The sequence below is a fragment of the Leucopleurus acutus genome, assembly GCF_964270905.1.
Source record: "Leucopleurus acutus genome assembly, chromosome: 2".
NCBI classification, from domain to species: Eukaryota; Metazoa; Chordata; class Mammalia; order Artiodactyla; family Delphinidae; genus Leucopleurus; species Leucopleurus acutus.
In genome coordinates, this window is record NC_139143.1 from 47,463,954 (window position 1) to 47,486,859 (window position 22,906).

At 36.2% G+C, this 22,906-nt stretch overlaps 1 protein-coding gene across 9 annotated transcripts in view; it reads left to right on the forward strand.

Annotated features, from left to right (window-relative positions):
* The window catches only part of RCOR3 (REST corepressor 3), a 50,882-nt gene that overhangs the window by 6,427 nt on the left and 21,549 nt on the right, over positions 1-22,906 (forward strand). For 5 of the 9 annotated variants that reach the window (XM_082862749.1, XM_082862741.1, XM_082862742.1 and 2 more), the window contains exons 3-8: positions 2,827-2,904; positions 5,552-5,604; positions 7,229-7,390; positions 8,314-8,438; positions 9,280-9,358; positions 18,985-19,203. In XM_082862749.1, coding sequence (XP_082718875.1) covers positions 2,827-2,904; positions 5,552-5,604; positions 7,229-7,390; positions 8,314-8,438; positions 9,280-9,358; positions 18,985-19,203 — 716 coding nt within the window. The other 4 variants (XM_082862743.1, XM_082862747.1, XM_082862748.1 and 1 more) reach the window with 4 other exon arrangements.

The window sequence follows — 22,906 nt, forward strand, 5'->3', positions numbered from 1 at the left end:
ACCCATATTAGAAGAGCTGTTAGTCTCCACAGTTTGGATGCCAGTTTCTGTCTGAAGATCGGGCCCTTAATTACAGTGCTAAGAATTTTTGAGGAAACTTAACTGTTGTTCTTCATGGGCAAGAATACAAAAAAAAAAGTTTATATCTGTTTAAGAAGAGATATTTAATAAAAATATTTTAATTCAGATTTTCTGTAATACAAGAATCAGATGCAAGGAAATATGTCTAAATATTAAGCATGTATACTATCAAGACTTGAGACTTAATGGAAGCCTTTTCTTTGTTGCATTCCATGTTCTTTTAAGTAGTATTTAAATTATCTTTGTCACAGTCCATAGTGAAAATGAATCAGTCCCATACTAAAGGATTGAAGTTTAGGATACTCACTAGAAATAGCAATAGATTTTATTAATTAAATAAAGGCTTCTGATCAACTTAGATGTCTGTTTTATTTCCACTGAGTGGTTTAGCTGTTTTGCTTTTGTGTTTTTATTTTATGTGGTTAAAAATTAAATATATATCTTAATATTTTTTAAAGAAGTTTTTTAAAATTTATTTTTATTGAATATAAATTTTAGATAATGTACTTCTAACTTGCATTTTCTTAAATTCTCAGCTCCTATTTTTATCCTCTTATTAAAGATAGTTATGACAAAATGCAATGTTTTGCTTTTAGGTTTATTTTATAATTATGCTTTTTTCTAATACTTTTATAGTATTCTGTCAATACTTTTTTCTCCATACCTAATTTTTCCTTATAGTAAAACATACATAACTTAACAATTTTAGCTTCATATTGCACTAACAGTGTGTCATTCTCTAACTAAAATTTGTTGATTGAATATACAGTAGTGATGTGTTATGATTCTCCAAAAATAAAGAACGGCTGAATGACTTTAAATTATTGCTTGATAAAGTCTGTAGTTGGGAGTATAATAGTAGTTACTTTTACCCCTGGAAATGAATATTCTTTATTCTGAATATCTTATAACTTTATAAATGATTACAGTTTAACCTCAGAATTATATTAATGTTTTCTGTGAGTAATTTTGGAATTCTAGGCATTAGTTGCTGGTGGCTATCAACAGCTCTTAGTTTTTTTTTGTTTTGTTTTTTGTTTTTTTTTGCGGTACGCAGGCCTCTCCGCTGAGCCTGGGCGTCCGGAGCCTGTGCTCCGTAACGGGAGAGGCCACAACAGCTCATAGTTTTAATTAACTTGAATGCACCTAAGAAGTAGGAAGAAGCCAGAAAAGACCATCGAGTATTTAAAGACAGAACCTACTGGCATTTACTTGGCTCTGCGATAGCTGTGTCAGGCCTTTCGTTCATTCTGTCTATTCTTTTTTATTTCTTAATAAATCTTTTTTATATATATAAATTAATTAATTTATATATTTATTTTTGGCTGTGTTGGGTCTTCGTTTCTGTGTGAGGGCTTTCTCTAGTTGCGGCGAGCGGGGGGCAACTCTTCATCGCGGTGTGCGGGCCTCTCGCTATCGTGGCCTCTCCCGTTGCGGAGCACGGGCTCCAGACGCGCAGGCTCAGTAGTTGTGGCTCACGGGCCCAGCCGCTCCGCGGCATGTGGGATCTTCCCAGACCAGGGCTCGAACCCGTGTCCCCTGCATTGGCAGGCAGATTCTCAACCACTGCGCCACCAGAGAAGAGAAGCCCCTCTGTCTATTCTTAACTTACATGCAGTTTCAATAGAGCTTGATGTTTCTGACTTTTTAGATTATAACAGATTAGAAATAAATTAGAAACAGCAGGCTTCCCTGGTGGCGCAGTGGTTGAGAGTACGCCTGCCAATGCAGGGGACACAGGTTTGTGCCCCGGTCCGGGAGGATCCCACATACCGCGGAGCGGCTGGGCCCGTGAGCCATGGTCGCTGAGCCTGCGCGTCCGGAGCCTGTGCTCCACAACAGTGAGAGGCCCGTGTACCGCAAAAAAAAAAAAAAAAATTAGAAACAGCAATAGTATGCTTCTAGATTAGAGGTAGACTCAGATTACATTAAGGAGAAATAGCATTATTAACTTTTCCATGGTTTGACTTTGTTTTCCTCTTACAGAGAGTACAAACTTTCATAAATATAAAAAGTAATAAATGAAATTTAAAAGGAATAACTGGCAGATTCCTAGCAAGGAGAACAAGATTAAATAAAAACCATAAAAAGCATATACAGGTATTTAAAAATTATAATAATCTTGGCCCATTTAGATATGGGCGAAACAATTAACTCATCACCTGAGGTATTTGCGCTAGTTTTTTTTTTTTTTTTTTTTTTGGTGGTACGCGGGCCTCTCACTGTTGTGGCCTCTGTCGTTGTGGAGCACAGGCTCCGGACGCGCAGACTCAGCGGCCACGGCTCACGGGCCCAGCCGCTCCGCGGCATGTGGGATCTTCCCGGACCGGGGCACTAAACTGCGTCCCCTGCATTGGCAGGCGGACTCTCAACCACTGCGCCACCAGGGAAGCCCCTTGCTCTAGTTTTAAAGCCAGAGTTTTTAATGACTCCTAAGTAACGTATAGAAGGTTAAATCAGATTTACTACCCGTTAAGAAGTAGGGATATAAAATGTACTTAATAAAGTCTTTCTTTTTAATTTAAAGAGGGTAAGCTTCAGTGTTTGTGAAATTTCGTTGGTATCTATAAGTGGTATATTTACTATATTTAGTGTATATCTGTTTTCCTTCCTTTGTTTTCCTGTACTTTGTTTCTTTGTCCTCTTTTGCAGGTACTGTACTAAAATAGAAATAAAACTTACTTTGTTTATACTTATTTTGAATGTAAAGTTCATCATATTCAAAATAATTAATTTTTTCCCCAGGTGCTACAAAGTACACCGATAAAGACAATGGAGGAATGCTTGTATGGTCTCCATATCACAGTATCCCAGATGCCAAATGTAAGTTTTCTGAAATTGAATGTTTATGTCAATAGGGAATCTATCAGCCAATTCAAAATGCAACTTATATTTGTTTTTGAGTCTCTTAGATTCTCATAAGAAATCAGTTTGTCTTTGTTTTGTTTTGTTTTTTTGATGGAGTTTGTTATGTTAGAATGTTTTTCCTTTTGAAAGATAGTGGGTTGATCATTCCAATTTGTGTCAGGCCCAGGAAGACTGAAAAAACCTAGGATCTGATGGCATTGCTGCTTAAATCCTCAAGCAGGGGAGGGAGTTACTATGTAGACATCTGCACAGGCTATTCCTCAGTATATGAAGCTGTAAAGAAATGCCTTCAAACTTCCAAGAGCCCACTATCATTACCATTTTAAAGAGGAAAGGGGAAAGAACTGACTTCAGCAGCCATCAATCAGGTCATCTTTGTGCTCTCCATTTCTGGACGGAGACCTTCTGGATCATTGACCATGCACTTCTTGAATCATGGTGTGGCTTTAGACTTCAATGTGATGTAGCGGACCTGATCCTTTGCGGCACATCAGATATAGGAAACGTGCAGGTAACAAAACTAAGATCCCCACCCCTCCATTCAGTTATCATTTGATTTATTAAAACAAACAAACAAAAACCACTGAACAGCTATTCTAGTGGCTGTAAAATAAGCTTGTCTTTTAAAAATATTTACTAAATCTTAAAGATGTCCCATGATGGTTTATTTAGTTTCATGAAAATTAATGATGTCCTATATATCATGTGCATAGTAAGTCTAGTCATACTTATTGATGCAGTAAGAGAAATAAAAATTGAAAACAGGGTATTATTCTGCATACCTGATAATTCTTCCTATTTAAGAGCTTCAGAATACCAGCAAAAAGTCTAACTGGTAACCTAGGAATTATATACCCTTGAGGTATTCTTAACAGAAAACACAAAATTGTACATTTTGTGTACTGAGAAACCTGAAAGAGACGATCAGGGTTTTTGGTTCAATCTTCATTATAGGCAGAGGTTTTCAGTCACAAACTGAGCATTAGGGTGTCATTGGCGTTTGCTGTTTTAGCACTGTTTTATACAATGGTGCATTTCTTAGCAAAATGGAAAACAAAATTCAGAAAGCCAACATGTCCTGGTAGTGGTGTGTCCATGTGGAATATCCAACTGAAGGTACAGGGTAGTGACTTTCATCCCTGGCTGTGCTTGGAATCACTTAGGGGAACTTTAAAAAAAATTCTGTTGATGTCTGGCCTCTACCTCAAACTGATTAAATCAGAAATCTTGGGGGTGGAGCCAGGACTTCCTTTTTTAAAGCTCCCCTACTGCTTCTAATGCATAGCCAGGGTTGAGAACCACAGGGTGATTGGTATTGTTCAGCCTTCTATTTATAGGACTCTAAGACATTTTTGTTAATCAGCATGTGTTTAGACCTGTCATATGTTTAAGTACTATGGGTTCTAAATAGAATATAATGTTTGGATTTTCTTCATCAAAAGCTTCCAGTCTTAGGGAGATATAATAACATCCATAAAAATTAGTTAATCTTAACAGCATTATTGTTACAATAGCATATTTATATATTAAACTGTACTGTACTATTAATAACAGCAAACTCTTAGAAAGTACTTAAAATGGGCCAGATGCTGTTTCAAGCACTTTACATATATTAGCTCATTTAATCCTAGGAGGAATAGTATTAAATATAGTACTATTTTATCACTATTTATAGTGAGGAAACTAAGGTACAAAAAGGTCAAGTTAATTGCCTAAAATCCAAAAACAAGTGACAGGGCTGGGAACCAAGTCCAGGTAGCCCAGCTGTTCTAGGATCAGAATTCTCAACCACTGATTCTCAAAAATGTGCTTAAAGAATTTATATATATATATATATATATATATATATATATATATATATATATAAAATATAGGATCAAGAAGGACTTCATGTAAAACTGAGTCCTGCTGAATGTGAAGTGGCAGATATCTTAGCAATGAAGCCTTGAAATAGCCAGTATATATATCATCATGGAAACTGCTTATTTAAACAACTCTACTGGCTTGATTACAATAATTGAGGATGAAGAAAAATGGAATATTCAAACATCTTTTGTATAGCTAGCCGGAAGAGCTGAAGAAAATTTTAGGAATACTGAAGTATATATAAATTGTAATTATGATTAGTTGGCAAAACTATAGATAAACCATCCTTTATACAGTAATCAGAAACGGGAAGGTAAAAGCTTTGGGAAAACTCTAAACATGAGATGGGGTCTTAAATAATTGTCTCTTCAAATAAAGACTGCAATAGAAGTTACCTAATATTTTATACTGTAATTAGGCTTTATTGGCTAACCACAGATTGGTCTTTTTTTTAAGACAAAAATAATTATAGTAATGTCAGTGAATTTAATAAGTAGATGCTGTATGGTCACAGAGATAACTCATACTAAGTAAAATTTTAAACCAAGTGAACTTCTGATCCTGGTCATAGAAGTGAAAGTCTTTTTTATAGTATTTCATGGAAAATGACTTTGGCTATTTTTTTACCCCTAGAGTGTAATTGTTTTTAAATTTTGCTTTGTTAAAAAAAAAAAGAGTCAACCGGGCAAATGAAGTAAATGAGAATAATTAATTATATAACATTGTTTCATTACAGTGGATGAATATATTGCAATTGCAAAGGAGAAACATGGCTACAATGTGGAACAGGTATGTAGAGAAACATTTTAATATTAAAGTTTGCCTCAGTATTTATCAAATCCAAAGAACATCTCATGATAGTTTCTGTCTTAAGAAACTGCATAAGTTCAACCAACTTTATAGATACTACAAAAGTCCTAGCAAAGTCTGACCTTTCATCATCAAGGATTTTGCTTTTATAAACATTATTTATCTCAAGGACTTGAACATTTTTCTCTCGACACCTCTGTTTCTTATCTGTTTTGAGTTCTTCAAGTATCTGAAAGCCTTCAGGATTACTCTAGCAGATGCTCAAGAAAAAGGGAAAATATTTTTAAGTAGAGGTAATTCTCTTTGACTTTTTAACCTAAAAGTCCTAAAAGTTAAACTTTTAATTTAAAGAAATACTTAAGATTTTTAGATTTTGAAGGAAATCATTCACAAAGGGCTTTAAAAAAAATTAGATAACTTTAAAAAGAGATATATATGGCATATGGTTCATTATCCCTAGTAATAAGGGAATGGAGAACATGGAAAAGTAAAATAGAAATTCTTAAATTTCATTTTGACTAAGTAAAAAATCAACCTTTATCAGAATTAATATAAAGTGAATTTTCTGTAACCTGGATTATTAAGAGCTAACTTTATAGTTAGTAACATGATTAAATAATAGAAAGTCATTTCAGTGAAACTGAGATGTTTATCTACATGTAGTTAACTATTCTGTGGATTTTGAAGACTTTGATTACGTATTTTGTTTTTAAGCCTCGGCTTGCTTTTTAATATTTGTTTGAGAAGGTTAATCCTTCAAAATGTGACTATACATATTTTCGTTTTCAAGGAGTATTACCAAAGTACAGAAATTTAAAACTCACTATTTAAAAAGTTGCTGTATCTCTTCTTAAAAAATAAATCTTTATCCCCTAAATGATACTCTGTACCTTAGAGTAAAGATAAAGACCTACCGCTTACTTACAATAGAAGCGAAAGTTGTTGAATTGTTAGAAATTATCCATTTCAGCCTTTCCTATGATTTGGTAATAAAGTCATTGAAGTTATTAATATGCCTCATAGTAATTCTTTGTGTATATTATGATAATAAAGAACATTAAAAAATGTATGTGGTAAAATATTGTTAAAGTTGCAGTTGAGGTACTCTTACTTCTTAGAAGTATTTAGCCCATGATACACTTCTAACAGGTTAAAACATAAATATTTCTCTACTGAGTCTTGACTGAGCACTTCTAGTTTTGTGTTATAATTGATAGTTTCATTTAAGTATTGACTTACAGGTTATTTTTCCTTTTAGCATATTTTTCTCTACACATTGACAAATGAATAAATGTGAGTGAAAGTCTTGATATGAGCCTACAAACCTGCTTTAGTAATTATAGCCACTCTCCTCAGCTCACTTTTTCTAGATTCTACAGCAAATATGGTATGTAAGAACATTTACTGTTCTGAGGCCCTGATTAAAAGAAATAAATAAATGAGGTCTGCTACCTGGGCACCCCTGATTAAAAGCCCCAAACTGTGAGTGTATCTTCAGTTGAAGTCATAGGCTTAAGATTTTAACCTAATTTGTGTTTAACTCTCTTAAGTGTGATGGAACATAAGTCCATTAAAACCAAAGGGGAATGATTTCTCTTCAAAGGCACTTGGCATGTTGTTCTGGCATAAACATAACATTGAGAAGTCCCTTGCTGATCTCCCTAATTTCACTCCCTTTCCGGATGAGTGGACAGTGGAAGATAAAGTCCTATTTGAACAAGCCTTTAGTTTTCATGGGAAGAGCTTTCACAGGATTCAGCAAATGGTATGGTAATTTTGCTCCTACTGTGATTCATACCTGAGTGATACCTTATTCTATTGTTAAACACTTCCTAATTATTAAAAACAAAAAAGTTTTCCAATCTAATTTTTAAAAATATTTTAAAATAAGTATATTTTACATACAGTCTTATTTTCTACTATTCTAATGCATGATCATTATGTGTCATTTCATTGTAATAAATTAACATTTATTATGACTTAAGTATATGTTTAATAGAGTTATTAAATACATCTGTCATTTCAGGAAAAAAATTTCAGTTTTATTTTTAAATGTTTCATTTTTCTAACATTAGGATTTTATTTTCAAATTTATATTCCTTTGGATATGAAAACCAATTTTTAGAAATTCTGTATTATTTCAACATTGTTCAGGTGCTGTTGCTTTTTTTTTTATTTAAAGAAAAGCTATTTCTAGTTGTTAAATTTCTAGTATTGTGTCAAAATAATATAAATCTGAGAAGTTGCTACATTAAACTCTTTTAACTTGAATGAATGGAAATTAGATAATGTTTGCAAATATATCTAAGTGTCTTCCATAATCAAAGAGAACATTTTTAATTGGAAGTGTGTGTGCTTGTTTGCCAGTATGACAAAGCAGTGCATGATCATTAGTCATTTTGTAGCTTAAGTCTATTTGCATCATTTATCATTTTAATTTTATCTCTCCTTTCCCTGCTCAGAATAAATAGGAATATTTATTTAGAAATGTGAGTGACATAGGTGTGGTGGGGTGCTATGACTATAGCTGCATTTTTTAGCTCTATAATTCATAAAGGTACCTGGGAAAATATTTTTTGTCTATGCTTTTGTTTGCTAAGTATCAAAGAATAATAGGAATATTTTTCATTCTGTTAATCAGAGTTTATGAATAAACTTGCTTGATATTAACATGATTTTTTTTTCAAGCTTCCAGATAAGACAATTGCTAGCCTTGTGAAATATTACTATTCCTGGAAAAAAACTCGATCTAGGACAAGCTTGATGGATCGCCAGGCTCGTAAACTAGCCAATAGACATAATCAGGGTGACAGGTGGGTTGAATGCCTTTATGTAGTTACAGGTATTGCTTGTATTTCCTAAGGCAGAACAATTATCACAATACAGTGTAAATGCTTCTTATCCTTACATTCATGTTTCCACTCTGACGAGAAGAACTGAGTGATCAGAAATCTTAATAGTAAGAACTCTCTTCAACTCTTTAACTGTTAATCATAGCCAGCAAACCTTGCAACTGAGTTATATGTGAGTTGTATTTAACTAATCACAAATGCTTCCTTTCAGTACTGATGTATTCAATACATACATTTAGAATATATTAAGAAATATATTCTCTGGCAGATGGTCTTTCCACGGTTATCTGAGTAACTGAGGTCCACATTATCGTAGCTGTATCTTTCTGGTAGTATAAAAGATCATTTTTTCAGTTCTCCACTTGGAACACATTTATTAATTTGATATAATAACTTATTATTTCAGTTCTCCAGTTGGAAAATAAGTGTTATATCAAATTAATAAATGTGTTCTTTTTCCCAAATGATATTTCTTTCTAAATATCTTTCCTATTGGGTCTCTGTTTTTTAGCTAGCTAAATATCTTTCCTATTGGGTCTCTGTTTTTTAGCTAGCTAAATATCTTTCCTATTGGGTCTCTGTTTTTTAGCTAGAAATGTTTGCTTAAATGATTCTATTTACCTAAAAGGGTAAATGTTTCTAAACACTACAGAAATCTAAACTATAAAAGCTCATCTTCCCAAGGACAACTCCTGGGGAATATTTAGTAAAATTATTAGCCAGGTATATTGCAGTTTGATGAGAGCACTGGAACAGAATAAAAGGAAGTGAATTAAGTTTATTAATCTTTGTTTTTTTTCAGTGATGATGATGTGGAAGAAACACACCCAATGGATGGAAACGATAGTGATTATGATCCCAAAAAAGAAGCCAAGAAAGAGGTAATGATAATCATTAGGGTGCTTATAATTGTTCTACAAATCCACTCCAAAAAACGAATAGTACTTCATATTAAGAAAAACATTTTTATATAATGGGTTAAAAGGTAGTAAATTTCAATGTTAATTGGAGGTTTTTGGAAAAACGATAACATCTAGAACTCCAATTAGCTAGTGAGTTAAGTAGTTTTGGGGTTATCTCATCCACTCCGAAGTATAAAAGCCCTGCCACGATGTCTACTCCCTTTTTTTTTTAATAAATTTATTTATTTATTTATTTATGGCTGCATTGGGTCTTTGTTGCTGCACGCAGGCTTTCTCTAGTTGTGGTGAGCAGGGGCTCCTCTTTGTTGCAGTGTGTGGGCTTCTCATCGCAGTGGCTTCTCTTGTTGCAGAGCACGGGCTCTAGGCTTACGGGCTTCAGTAGTTGCGGCTCGAGGGCTGTAGAGCACAGGCTCAGTAGTTGTGGTGCACGGGCTTAGTTGCTCTGTGGCATGTGGGATCTTCCCGGACCAGGGCTCGAACCCATGTCCCCTGCATTGGCAGACGGATTCTTAACCACTGTGCCACCGGGGAAGTCCCCATGCCTATTTTTTTTTTTTTTTATTTCTGGCTGCCCCAAGTAGCTTGTGGTATCTTACTTCCCCGACGAGGGATTGAACCCAGGCCACAGCAGTGGAAACCCCGAATCCTAACCACCAAGCCACCTGGGAACTCCCCACGATGCCTATTCTTCACGCAGGCTCAGCGGCCATGGCTCACGGGCCCAGCCGCTCCGCAGCATGCGGGATCCTCCTGGACCGCGGCACGAACCCGTGTCCCCTGCGTCGGCAGGCGGACTCTCAACCACTGCGCCACTAGGGAAGCCCGATGCCTATTCTTTAATCCATAGAAAAGAAGTAGAACCACCCTCAGATAATACAATATTAGGTGTAGAATATTCTTGGAAAACATTTAGTTTATTCCATGTTATAACAAATTATTAATTAGTACCAGGTATACTGACAGCAGTGAAAATTGAAAGCTGCATCAAAGGAAGAGAAGGAAGAATCCCCAACTAGAAGAGCACTCATATTCCTCAATTTAATGATAATAACGATGACTTAAAATCATTAAAAAGAAAAGTTTTAAATTGATATGCATGCTCATTTATTAAGGCAAGGAATTACATAATTGTAAAAAAATAGACCAAATGTTGATGGGTAAAGGCTTGTGATGTATTGGCAGCTGTGGAATAGTGAAAATAACATTGAAAATTGGAGAATGTGACTTCATCCAATATGACTCCCATTCCTCCTCTTAAGGAACTCAATGCCATGGCCCATTCTGGCCCTTGTCATCTTTCATCAATGAAATTTAATAAATCCTACCCTTAACTTGATATTTTACTGATTTTCTTACTACTGCTAAATGTTCTCAAACTCCTTGATTCCTTCGTTTCTTTCCCAAGTCTCCTTGTTTCCCTAAACCATAGACCAAATGACCAATTACTTAAGTTGCTCTCTTCCCAGTATCTTTGACTCCCCATTTCTCTCACCCTTCTGCTATTCCTTCTCTAACCCTATAAACCCACAATGCTGGATCAATTGCTATTCTTGGTCTGGTGTAGCAGGAGAAAATTGCAGGATCATGTACATTGTTGCTACTTACAAAAAGTAGTTTCCAATCTCAGTGTAGCCCTTAGCACCTCTCAGCTTTTAACCTGTAATTTTCAGTTTTTTCCATTGGTAAAATTAAAAGGTTCTGACAATCAAAGAGGTAATATGTATAAAAGCACTTATTACAGTACCCAGTACATAATAAATGTTGAATAAAATTTATTATGTAAGCAACTGTTTGAACATTCATCCTTTGCTACACATCACCTACCACCTCTCCACTCCCCTAAAAAAACTTAGCAGATAACTTCACGGAGAAAATATCAAGCAGGAACACCCTTAAATTCCAGCCCTTCCCCTAACCTCTGTGCTACCATACTAGCCTTTTTATCTGAGTATATTTACACTTAGGATGTTATATTAAAATTATTGTCTTTTGCCCACTAAGCTGTGAACTCTTTGAAGTCAGGCCCTCAGTAACACTGGAACATCTGGTATCCCCTAGCACTTCACATAGTACTCATTGTCCACTTCCTTGCTGGTACTTGATAGGATCAGATTTTTAAAATGTCACCAATCCAGTAATATGAAATTACTGAATGAACAGTCTGAGCTGAATGCCTCTCTCTCAAGATAGGCCCCTCCCCTTGTTCTGTATAATTTCACTGCCTGTTTGACCTATCTTATCCCTTCATATTGCCTCTAGGACCTTCTGTTTGCCATACTTTCAACCTTTTCATTGCAGCCCAGAAGTAAGCTCCAGTCTTTCGTTTAAAAGCATGACTATCTCCCAACCAGTCTAGAAAGAATTATCCTCCTTAGCATGACTTCACTTGAGTTTGCTTCAGTCAGACTTCTGTCCCTTTACTTCACTGAAACTGCTGATAGGTCAGCAGTGACCTCCTAACCGCCACATCCAAGGACTGGTTTCTCAGTGTACTCTCCTTGTGCTTCCTGTATTATTTCAAGTTATTGACCCCTCCCTTCTTCTGAAAATCTCTTTTTGAGTTTTCTAACACCATTCTCTGATTCCTGTCTACCTTTTTAACCACTGTGTCTCAGTTTTAGTGACTTCTTTTTCTCAATTACTCTGTTCATTTTGTCATTACCGTTTTTAATTCTCCCTCTCAAATAACTGTAAATTTTGTTCTTTTCTCTTTGGTCTTTCTAGGTGACTGCCTTTTTTTAGGTTCTCATCTCTTCTCTGAATTACTGACATTTTCTGTCTTATCTTAATTTACCTTATCTCCATGCCTCCAGACTCTGCACCACACCTTCCAAGTCTATTCTTCACCCTGCTGCCAAAGCAATCTTTTTAAAACCAAATGTACTGTTTGCAGCCCTTCCATGGCTTTGTCCGTAGGATAAAAGTCTTTCTAGTTAGGCATTCCCTGCCCCACCCCACTTATTTCACATTCCTAAGAGAGTTTCAGGTAAATGTTTTAGTTCCCCCAGCCTTTGTGCTTTGTTGGTCCTTTTTTTTTCTAGAATTTCCTTTCTTCTCAAATCTCCCAGGCAAATTCCTCATAACTCTGCAACATGTAGCTTGTCTATGAACTCTCCTGTGCCTTATGTTGAATTGACCACCTCCTTAGTTTTCTTTAAATCCATTGCAGTACTCATTGAGCTAAGTGGTACCTGTTTACATCTGGTTTCCCCTCACCTGCCTACCTATCACTGGGTGGTAAGCTCTTAAAGAGCAAGAATTGTGTCTTAACTACAGGGCCTGGTAGATAGTAGGCTTTCAGTCAAATTTATTTTAACAGATGAGAATATATGTTATGAATTCTTAATTACTGTACAAATATGAGAGATTAGGGATTTGGGTTTAGTTATGTAGGAAATGTATGTATGTGGAATACTGTTTTTTCCAACTATGCGAGATGGTACTTACACATTTGGTCTTTTGCTGGCCTGTGATCTCATCCTGTTAGCAGATGTAGTGAGGGGAGTAAAAGTTAAAAAGTGTTAAAAACATACTGCAAGGTTGTGGTCCGAGGCTCGTACTGTTTGTCAGCAGCTTCATTCATTTCTCTGTTCTTTCACAGATGATAGGGACACCACTCAGGGAATGATACTATATCACTGCCTTTAACACACATCTTTATAGCTGCTTCTGCATTGTTGACACATTATATGGAAAGGTTTTTATTTTTAACTTTTAAAAATTATGAACTATACATACCATAGACTATGTACAATTTAAAGAATAATAATAAAACAAACACCAGTGTGTCTATGACTGAGCTCAAGAAACAGAAGTCCTTTGTATGTTTTCTTTATTGCACCCCTCCCTTCTTTCCAGTGGGAACATCTATCCTGAAATTTATCAATTATTCACTCCCTTTTTTATAGTTTTATCACAAAGTTATGTATCTTTGAGCAACTCACATTTAGTTTTGTACATTTCAGACTTGATTTAAATGGAATCATATTGTATGTGTTCAGCTACCCGCATTTTTTTGTTGCTGTCCAACATGTTTTTGCAGTTCATTTTCATTGCTGTATTACAGTGTTCCCTTGTATGCATATGCTACAACTTAACCACTCTCTAATTAATGGACATCATTTGTAGCTTTTTATTGTTATGAACAATACTGATAAGAACATACCCTGGATACATATATATAAGCGTTCCTTTGGGACAGTGGTTCTCAGCTAGGTTTAGTATTACTCACATAAAGGGCATTTAAAAATTATGGACGTGTTTTTGGTTGATGGGCACCACTGGCATATAATGGGAAAGGGATGCCAGCTCTCCTGAAATGCACAGCACAGATTGTTCCACCAAAATGCCAGCAGTGACTTAGTGAGTAATAATACCCTAGGATTGTTTGGAGTGGAATTACTGTATTTTAGGGTATAACCATGTTTAACTTTCCTAGGTAATGGCAAATCATTTTCTACATTTGATGTACTTCTGTTGGGCTATGAGAGTACTCATTATCCAGTTCCTTGCCAATACTTTATGTGGTAAGACTTTCAAGATGTTAGAAATCTGATAACCTGAAATGGTATCTCATTGTGTTCTCAATTCATTCATGAGATTACTAATAAGGCCGATTATTTTTCCATCTGTTGTCTATTATTGTGTCTTTTTTTAATGCTTATTTGTGTTTGTTTTTTATCTATTGGTTTGGTTTTGTCTTTTTCTTAAAGACAATGTATAAAATTTTTAAGTTTTAAAGTTTTGTTTTTTACATTTAAGTCCTTGATCTTTCAGTAATTAGGTTTTGTTTATGTTGTGAGATAGAGACACGTTTTTATTTATTTGTTTTCCAATATGGAAGCGAGTTCATTTCTTTCAACTGGTCTGCCATGTCAGCTTCATCATAGATGAGGTTTCTATATATGTATGGCTCTCTAGTCTGCTTCTCTTGTCAGTTATATATCCCTTGTCAGTCACACAATGTCTTGATTACTATAACTTTATAATAAGTCTTGATAGCTGCTAGGATGAGTCCCATTACTTGGTAGTGCTTCTAAAGGTGAAAGTCCTTGGCTATTTTTGGACTTCTGCTCTCAAACTTCAAAGTAGGAAAGTGCTACTTGATGTTCCGTTGAATCTACATATAAACTGGAGAGAAATGAGATCTTTAATTGTTTGTAGATTAGTTTGCATTTCCTATATAGAGGTTTATATTATCTGAAAATAACAGCAGTTTTATTTCTTTTCAGTCCTTATAATACCTTTTATTTCTTCCCTTACTGAACTGGTTAGAATCACCAGTATAATGTTGAACGAAGTTATGATAGCAAATATTTTTATCTTATTCCTGACTTTAGAGAGAATGATTTTTATGTTTCAACATCAAGTAGGATGTTATTAAAGGTTTTTGATTGCTCACATGACTGGTAGTTGATATACTAGCTGTTAGCTAGCATTCCTCTCTAGCCTGGTGGTCCCTTAGTAATTTGGTTTCTGACCATGGCTGGTTGCCTCCGAAGTAATCATCCCCAAATCTACTGCATTCTGTTGGTTTTAAGTGAGTTACTAAAGTTGGTCCAGAATCAAGGAGAATGGGAGAGAGTCCCACTTCTCTGTGGTTGGAATGTTGAGGAATTTGAGGATATGTTTTAAAACCTCCAAGTCTAGAATGTCGAATTTTCATGAATGTTTTTCCATGTGTGCTTGAGAGTAATACATACTTTAATTATTGGTTACAGGTTTTTTATGTGTCTTAATTGAAGCTTGTCAGTTATATGCTTGAAATCAATATTCTGTTACTGCTTGCCTACTTGCTAGGGTTGTTTCAGTGGGTGTTTATGTGCTTATCTGATGGATTATTGAGAAATAATACTTTTTATATTTTGAAGCTATTGTTATTAGGTGTATAGAAATTGTTTTATCTTGTTGAATTGAACCTTTTATCGATATGTAATGACCCTTTCATCTCTTTTGATGTCTTCTACTTTTCAAGATTATTTTGTCTGATATAACTCTTATCACCTTTCTTTGGTTAAGTGTTTGCCTGGTATATCTTTTTTTTTTTTTTTTTTTTTTTTTTTTGCGGTACACGAGCCTCTCACTGTTGCGGGCTCTTCCGTTGCGGAGCACAGGCTCCGGACGCACAGGCTCAGTGGCCATGGCTCACGGGCCCAGCCGCTCCGCTGCATGTGGGATCCTCCAGGACCGGGACACGAACTCGTGTCCCCTGCATCGGCAGGCGGACTCCCAACCACTGCGCCACCAGGGAAGCCCTGCCTGGTATATCTTTATTGCTTATTTTCAACATTTCTGTGTCCTCACATTTTAAGTATGTGTCTTACAGGAGCATATAGGTTGGGTTTTATATTTTATCTAGAGAGTTTAGCTCCTATATACCAGTCATGATCATTGATATTTGTATTTTTGTTCTTTCTTATTTTTACCTTCTATTTGACTTGCTTTTTCTGGTTTTCTTTCCCCTCCTTTATGGCCTTCTTTTTGGATTAAGAATCCATCTCTTGTTTGATTTTTTTTTTTAACTGTCTACTAGTTTGGAATGTTTCTATATTTCTATTCTTACTGTGTATTCTGGAAATTTTATCCTGCATATTTAATTTAAAGCCTAATATTGGTGTTTTTAATGGGATTCTAATTAATATAAGACCCTTAGGCTGCTTTGACTTCAACCACTATCCTCTTGATTTATATGCTATTTTTGCCAAGTTTTACTTACATCTTATTTTTTAAAGTATCTCATGTTAAACACATAGTCGGGGTTAGTTTAGATTTACTCACATGCTTAAAATTAATTTTGCTTATCATTCTTTCTTGAATCTTAGAACTTTCTTTGAAAATAATTTTTCTTTTTTCTAAAGTGTATCTTTTACAGGTTAATTTAGTGAGAGTCTATTGATTATAAACACAGTCAGTTTTGGAATGTCCAAAATGTCCTTCCTTGTTCTTGAACACTTAGTTTTGCAGGGGTTAGACTCCTAGGTTGACGGATATTATTTGAAGATATTATTCTACTGCTTTCTGATTTCTGTCATTGCTTTAGAGAAGTCTGCTGTCAGGCTAGTTACCATTCCTTTGGAGGTAATTTAGCTTTTCTCTTTGTCTGCTTTTATGATCTCTTCTTTGTCTTTAGTGTTCTGTAGTTTCATTTTAATGTATCTGGATATGGATTTCTTTTTTTAAACTTGCTTCGGATTCATTTGTACTTTCTGAATCCTGTCTTAAGTTCTGTAAAATTCTCATTTGTTGTCTCTTTGAATATAGATTCTCCCTCATTCTCTCTATTCTTTCTTTTGGGAATTCTTTTAGAAATGTAATGGACTTTTCACATGTCTCTTAACCACTCATATTTTCCATCCTTTTGTCTTTCCATACTTCTGTACTATGTTTTGGGCATTTTTCTCATATGTGCATTTGAAGTCACTAATTTTCTTTTGAGCTCTGTCTGATCGGCTAAGTTAAGTAACCCATCCATTGAGTTTCTAATCTTATTTATAATATTTTTTATTTCTAGGTGTTCTATTTGGTTCTTTTGCATATCTGCTTGGTCAGTTTTGATAGACTCATTTCTTATAAGAATATTCCATATTTTCAGTTCTTTTATTTCTTTGTACACATATAACACATGTATTGTATTCTCTTTACCTAGTAATTGTAATATTTGTCATCTTTGCAGATATAATCCTATTGTTTGCTTTCTGCTGTGTTTCACTCATGAGGCTTGTTTGGCACTTTGTGGTTGTGAGCTCATTTTCCTTGGAACATATTTGTTGAAAATTTTTGAGACCTGGTTTTACAGTGCATTCTTCTGAGGATAGTTTCCCTTTACTTCTGCTAACTGTCTGAAGGCCCTACCAACCTGAGACACTTCAGAGTACATTTTCGACTTGGAGTTTTTCAGGCCAGACATTCCTGTAAATTTAGTCCCCAAACCTGCCTGAATATAGGCCTGTGGTTAGGGATTCTTAGGGAAGACTTTTTGGTTTCTTTCCTTTCCTTTCGGCCAAAGATGAAGTAGGCATGACTTTCTTTAATCATCTTCTCCCTCTGCAGGGCAGGGGCACTCTTCCTACTTTGCACAATGATGGAGTTCCCTTCCAGAGTTCTGGCTTTATCTCCTGTGCCCTGCACCTGTTGTCCATTGAAGCCTAGGCAAATGTCAGCTCCTGCATCCTTGCTTATCCCTCTGGTTTCCTGCTTTCTCATCATTTCTGGTCTCTGAGGGATTTCCTCACCTCTCTGCCAGCTCAGAAATTAATTTAAAAGATTTAAAAAATATGTTTGATCTAGGGACTTCCCTAGTGGCACGGTGGTTAAATATCCACCTGCCAATGCAGGGGACACGGGTTCGAGCCCTGGTCCAGGAAGATCCCACATGCCACGGAGCAACCAAGCCCATGCGCCACAACTGCTGCGCCTGCGCTCTAGAGCCCATGAGCCTTAAGTACTGAGCTTGTGCACCACAACTACTGAAGCCCTCGTGCCTAGAGCCCGTGCTCCGTAACAAGAGAAGCCACCACAATGAGAAGCCCATGCACCACAACAAAGAGTAGCCCCCATTCACCACAACTAGAGAAAGCCCGCACGCAACAAAAACCCAATACAGCCAAAAATAAATAAATTTATTTTTAAAAAAAATACTTGATCTAGCAATTTTGGAAGTGCTATACTGGGAGGAGTTCCCCTGAACATAAAATCTGCCATGTGTTGCTTTGAGTTGCATTTTAAGCAACAAGGTGGATTATACTTCACTATACAATTATTTTGTGACTTTTCTTGGAGTTTCTTTTCTAAAGAATTGGATTATTAAGTCTATTCAGTGAAATAGCCTTCAGCCTAATGGACACAAGTTTCTAATGGATTCCTGTCTCAGAAGCACAGAATAACATTGTATTTTTACATCACACTTTAAGAATATTGCAAGTAATAATGAAATCCTCCTTAAGAGTTCATGGTGATCATTGTTAGAACTTTTCTAACCTCTTCCAAAATGCAAATTTGAACTTTATTTTATTCACAGATAAATAGACTTGGAGTTTAGAAATGTTGTTAGGATTAAAATAATCCTGTGCCCTTTTTAATTTTTAGAAGGCATAGTTCTCTTTCACCAACACTAAAGTGAGAATGAGATGTTATCTCTTTTTTACCAGTTGTCTAATTTGCCACTTGTCATGATTCCTAATTGGCCCCTTTTTTTTTACTTTCTTTAAAACTTTGCACTTAATAAGTTATAGCTTCCCCCTCCCCTTTATTGCTGAGGGAAAATATATCCCATCTTGAAATCTTGAAGCAAACAGAAATAGTTTAGAGTCCACCTTATTTTTTCATTTGTTCATAGTCCTCTAGGCATAGAAACCAAACATTTTATTGAGTGGATTAATCAAAGATACGTTATGGTATATGCTCATTTCCTCCTAATTGATAAGTTGTTGTGTGTGTGTGAATTTGGACTCGTATGTAATATAATTGGTTAGAAGTATTTTGTAGGTGTACTTAGTGTAACAGATACTTCTACTAGTAATAGACTGTTTTCAGTTTATACATTTGTAAAAACCAAATGACCTATTACTCTGTCTTTATTCTTCCAGGGTAATACTGACCAACCTGTCCAAACTAGCAAGATTGGACTTGGGAGGAGAGAATATCAGAGTTTACAACACCGCCATCATTCTCAGCGTTCTAAGTGCCGTCCACCTAAGGGCATGTATTTAACCCAGGAAGATGTGGTAGCTGTTTCCTGTAGCCCCAATGCAGCCAACACCATCCTGAGGCAACTGGACATGGAGTTGATCTCTTTAAAACGTCAGGTATTTTATACAAATCGTATTTTCGATGATTCTATCTATTTTGCTTATATACTTTTATCTCAGTAAACTCAAGTTTTTTTGCAGATTTTCTCAGCCACCCATTTACATAAGTTTTGTTTTTTTATTTACCTTGTTTCCAAGTTATAAGATGCCTCTGTCTTTCTAGATTTGAATCCCAGCATTGCTACCTGTTAGCTTTGTGATGTTGGGAAATACTAAATTCTCTATAAGCTTCAATTTTTTATTTATAAAATTGGGCGTAATAATCATACTTCTCTCACAGGTTGTTGGGAATTATTTGAGATAATACATGTAGATTGTTCAGCAGTGTTTGGCACATTTTGAATGCTCAGTGAATAATGGCTGCCCTCTTCATTATTATCATTATCACCAGTAGTAGTAGCAGCAATATTATTTAAAAGTATCATTATCATAATCAGGTAGTGGTTAAGTTAGGTTTTAGAGTCAGTGATCCTATGTTCTAACCCTAGCTACACTGTCTACTTCCTGCGCAACCATAGAGGAGCTTGTTTAACTTCTCTCAACTTCAGTTTTCCCATCTCAAAATGAGGATAGTAATATTTTTGCTTGGGGGGAATTAAACAAGATAGTATATGGTAAGTGCTTAAAACATTACTGCCTTGCACATAATATGTACTCAATTAATGGTTGTTATTAGGACTCCGGTCTTTCTCAGTCATGTTTTCCTTTATTTATTTGTTTGTTTCTCTTGTTTTAGGTACTCTTCTAAGTCTGTACTTTCTTGCTCTAAATTAACCAGCCTTACACTATTTGCCAGAGACTTCTGAGTCTACTTCTCAAGCTGTGGCTTTTCTCCCAAGCTCTATAGCTACATTTCCAGCTACGAGCTAGACATCTCATCTAACCCCCAAAAGATTTCTTTCTGTGTTCCTTGTCTGTTGAAACATCTGAATCATCCTTGACTCATCCCTTGCCTTTATCACTCCCCCAACACACACAAACATAAGTGGTAAGTTATGTGAGTTTCATCTCTGAAATTTCCTTTAAATCAATCCCCTTATTTTTAATCTCATCCCTACTACCCTTGTTCAGGCCCTTATCACCTCTTATCTGACAATCCCTGTCTTGTTGATTCTCCTTGCTGCCCATCTCTCTTCAGCTCTATGTTACACATTGTTATCAGTGTTATCCTTTTAAAATTCTGGTATAATCCAGATGACTCATCTTAAAACTCTTCATTAATTTCCACTTGCCTTTAGCAGGTTACAGCAGAGCTAGGCAGGAATTTATAGGAAGGTCATGTTAAGAAATTTAAAATTCATCATGAGTTAGAAAACCACTGAAGGATTTAAAAGAGGTATAACATGGTCATATTTACGTTTTTCAGCTTTATCTCTTTGTATTTTTTTTCCAGTAGTTGCTCTAGGGATGATAATATGCATCCTTAGCTTACAGTGTCATCCTCGCTTAGACATTACAATGTGCATCCTTAGAGTTACTATTATACCACTTCACATATAATGTAAGAACCTTGCAACAGGGTAGTATGGACCAAGATAGTTTTTCTCTATACCAAACATTCAAATTTCTCTATCCCTTGACCCTGGTTACTCACCCAAACTGCTTTTATATTTCTCTTTTCTTCTCCAGCAAACTTCCTGAATAAATATCTATCACATTAGCTTACCCTGCTTTCTTACCACTTATTCTCAGAGGCTTCCCAATCTAATTTCTGCCCCACATCCCATCGCAATTCTGCCACTGAAAAAGCTATCTTAAGATTGTTTATGAACAAGTTGCCAGGTCTAATGCCCTCTTCTTGGTTCTTATCTCTTTTGACAACCACTTCTTCCTTCTTAGAATTCCTTTGTTTTGACTTATATGACCCTGGACTCTCAAGTATATATATATATAGTATATATTTGATTGAATGCTTTGCCTTTAGTCGAACCATACTTGTGTGCAAGACTCCCATCTTCCAACCCACAGCACTCCTTCTCTTTAGAGAACTTCTGAAACACTTTGCCTGTGATATTTTTAAAGTGCGCAGAATTTTTTTTTTTGCAGTACACGGGCCTGTCACTGTTGTGGCCTCTCCCGTTGTGGAGCACAGGCTCCGGACGCGCAGGCCCAGCGGCCATGGCTCATGGGCCCAGCCGCTCCGCAGCATGTGGGATCTTCCCGGACCGGGGCACGAACCCGCGTCCCCTGCAACAGCAGGCAGACTCTCAACCACTGTGCCACCAGCGAAGCCCTCGCAGAATTTTTTTAAGTAATGAAGGAATAAAATGTACTCAGTCACTTGTAATCATACTTAATCCTCAACACTACTACTTCACTACTACCTCACTTAAGACTATTTTTATTGATTTTTAAAATTAATTTATTTTTTTAATTTATTATTTTTGACTGTGTTGGGTCTTCGTTGCTACACACAGACTTTCTGTAGTTGCAGCGAGCGGGGACTACTCTTCATTGCGGTGTGTGGGCTTCTCACTGCGGTGGCTTCTCTTGTTGCAGAGCACGGGCCCTAGAGCGCGCAGGCTTCAGTAGATGCGGTGTGTGGGCTCAGTAGTTGTGGTTCATGGGCTCTAGAGCGCAGGCTCAGTAGTTGTGGCACACGGGCTTAGTTGCACCGCAGCATGTGGAATCTTCCCGGACCAGGGCTCGAACCCGTGTCCCCTGTATTGGCAGGTGGATTCTCAACCACTGCACCACCAGGGAAGTCCTATTGATTTTTACAAAGGAACTTTTTTAAAGCTTTAAGTTCCTTTCTTGGATATTCGTTTGATGTGTAACATAGTAAAGATTTGCACTCTTGGATTTGCAAATTCTACCACTTTTATATCCCAGACGCATCTCATAAGCAGTGTTCAGACTGAATTCTTCCGTGCCCACAAGGTATCTGTTCCTCTTTTTGCATTCCCTGTCTGGGTGAATAGCACCACGTACACTCAGTTACTCAAACCAGTGACCAAAGAGTTATCCTTGATTACTCCCCCTCCCTAATTCTCCACAATCAGTTGTTTACAAAGGCATCTTAATTTTGTTTCCAGGTTATTCCTTAACCCATCTCTGTGCACCACAGCCACCGCCACCCCTTCATTTCTACTGTTTAAATCGAAGTCCTCAACGTTTCTCATTCGGATGGTTACATTAACTTCTATCTTCTTCACCCCATTCTGTTCTCCGGATTACTACTGGAATTATCGTTATAAAAGTGAAATATGGTTGTGTTGCTCCCTTGCTTAAGGCTTCCTTCAATCTTTAGGCAAGATTCAAATTCTTTGGTCTGGCCCCAGCCTAACTGCTTGCTGCTGCTTTAGGGCTGTCATGTCTTTCTAATGCTATTCTGCCTGGAAGACATTCCTTCCCCACAATCTTGTCTACCTGCTTCATTGTTATTAATCCATTAAAACTCAATTTAGGTGTCATCTCCTCTGGAAAACTTTCCCTAATCTTCCCCATGATCCACACCTGCTAACACATGCAAACACACTTACTCTCTTCTTTCTCTCTCCAAGACTACGTTAGGTGTTTTAGCACTTATCATACTTTTATATTTATTTATCTCCCCACTAATCTATGAAATCCCTAAAAACTGAGACTTCACATTTTATCTCTTTATATCTATCTAACGTGGCTGATCAGTTAACTTCATTTGAACCAACCTAGATTTATACATTTTAGCTTTGTTTTTAAGATCTCAGGTGAAAAAAAA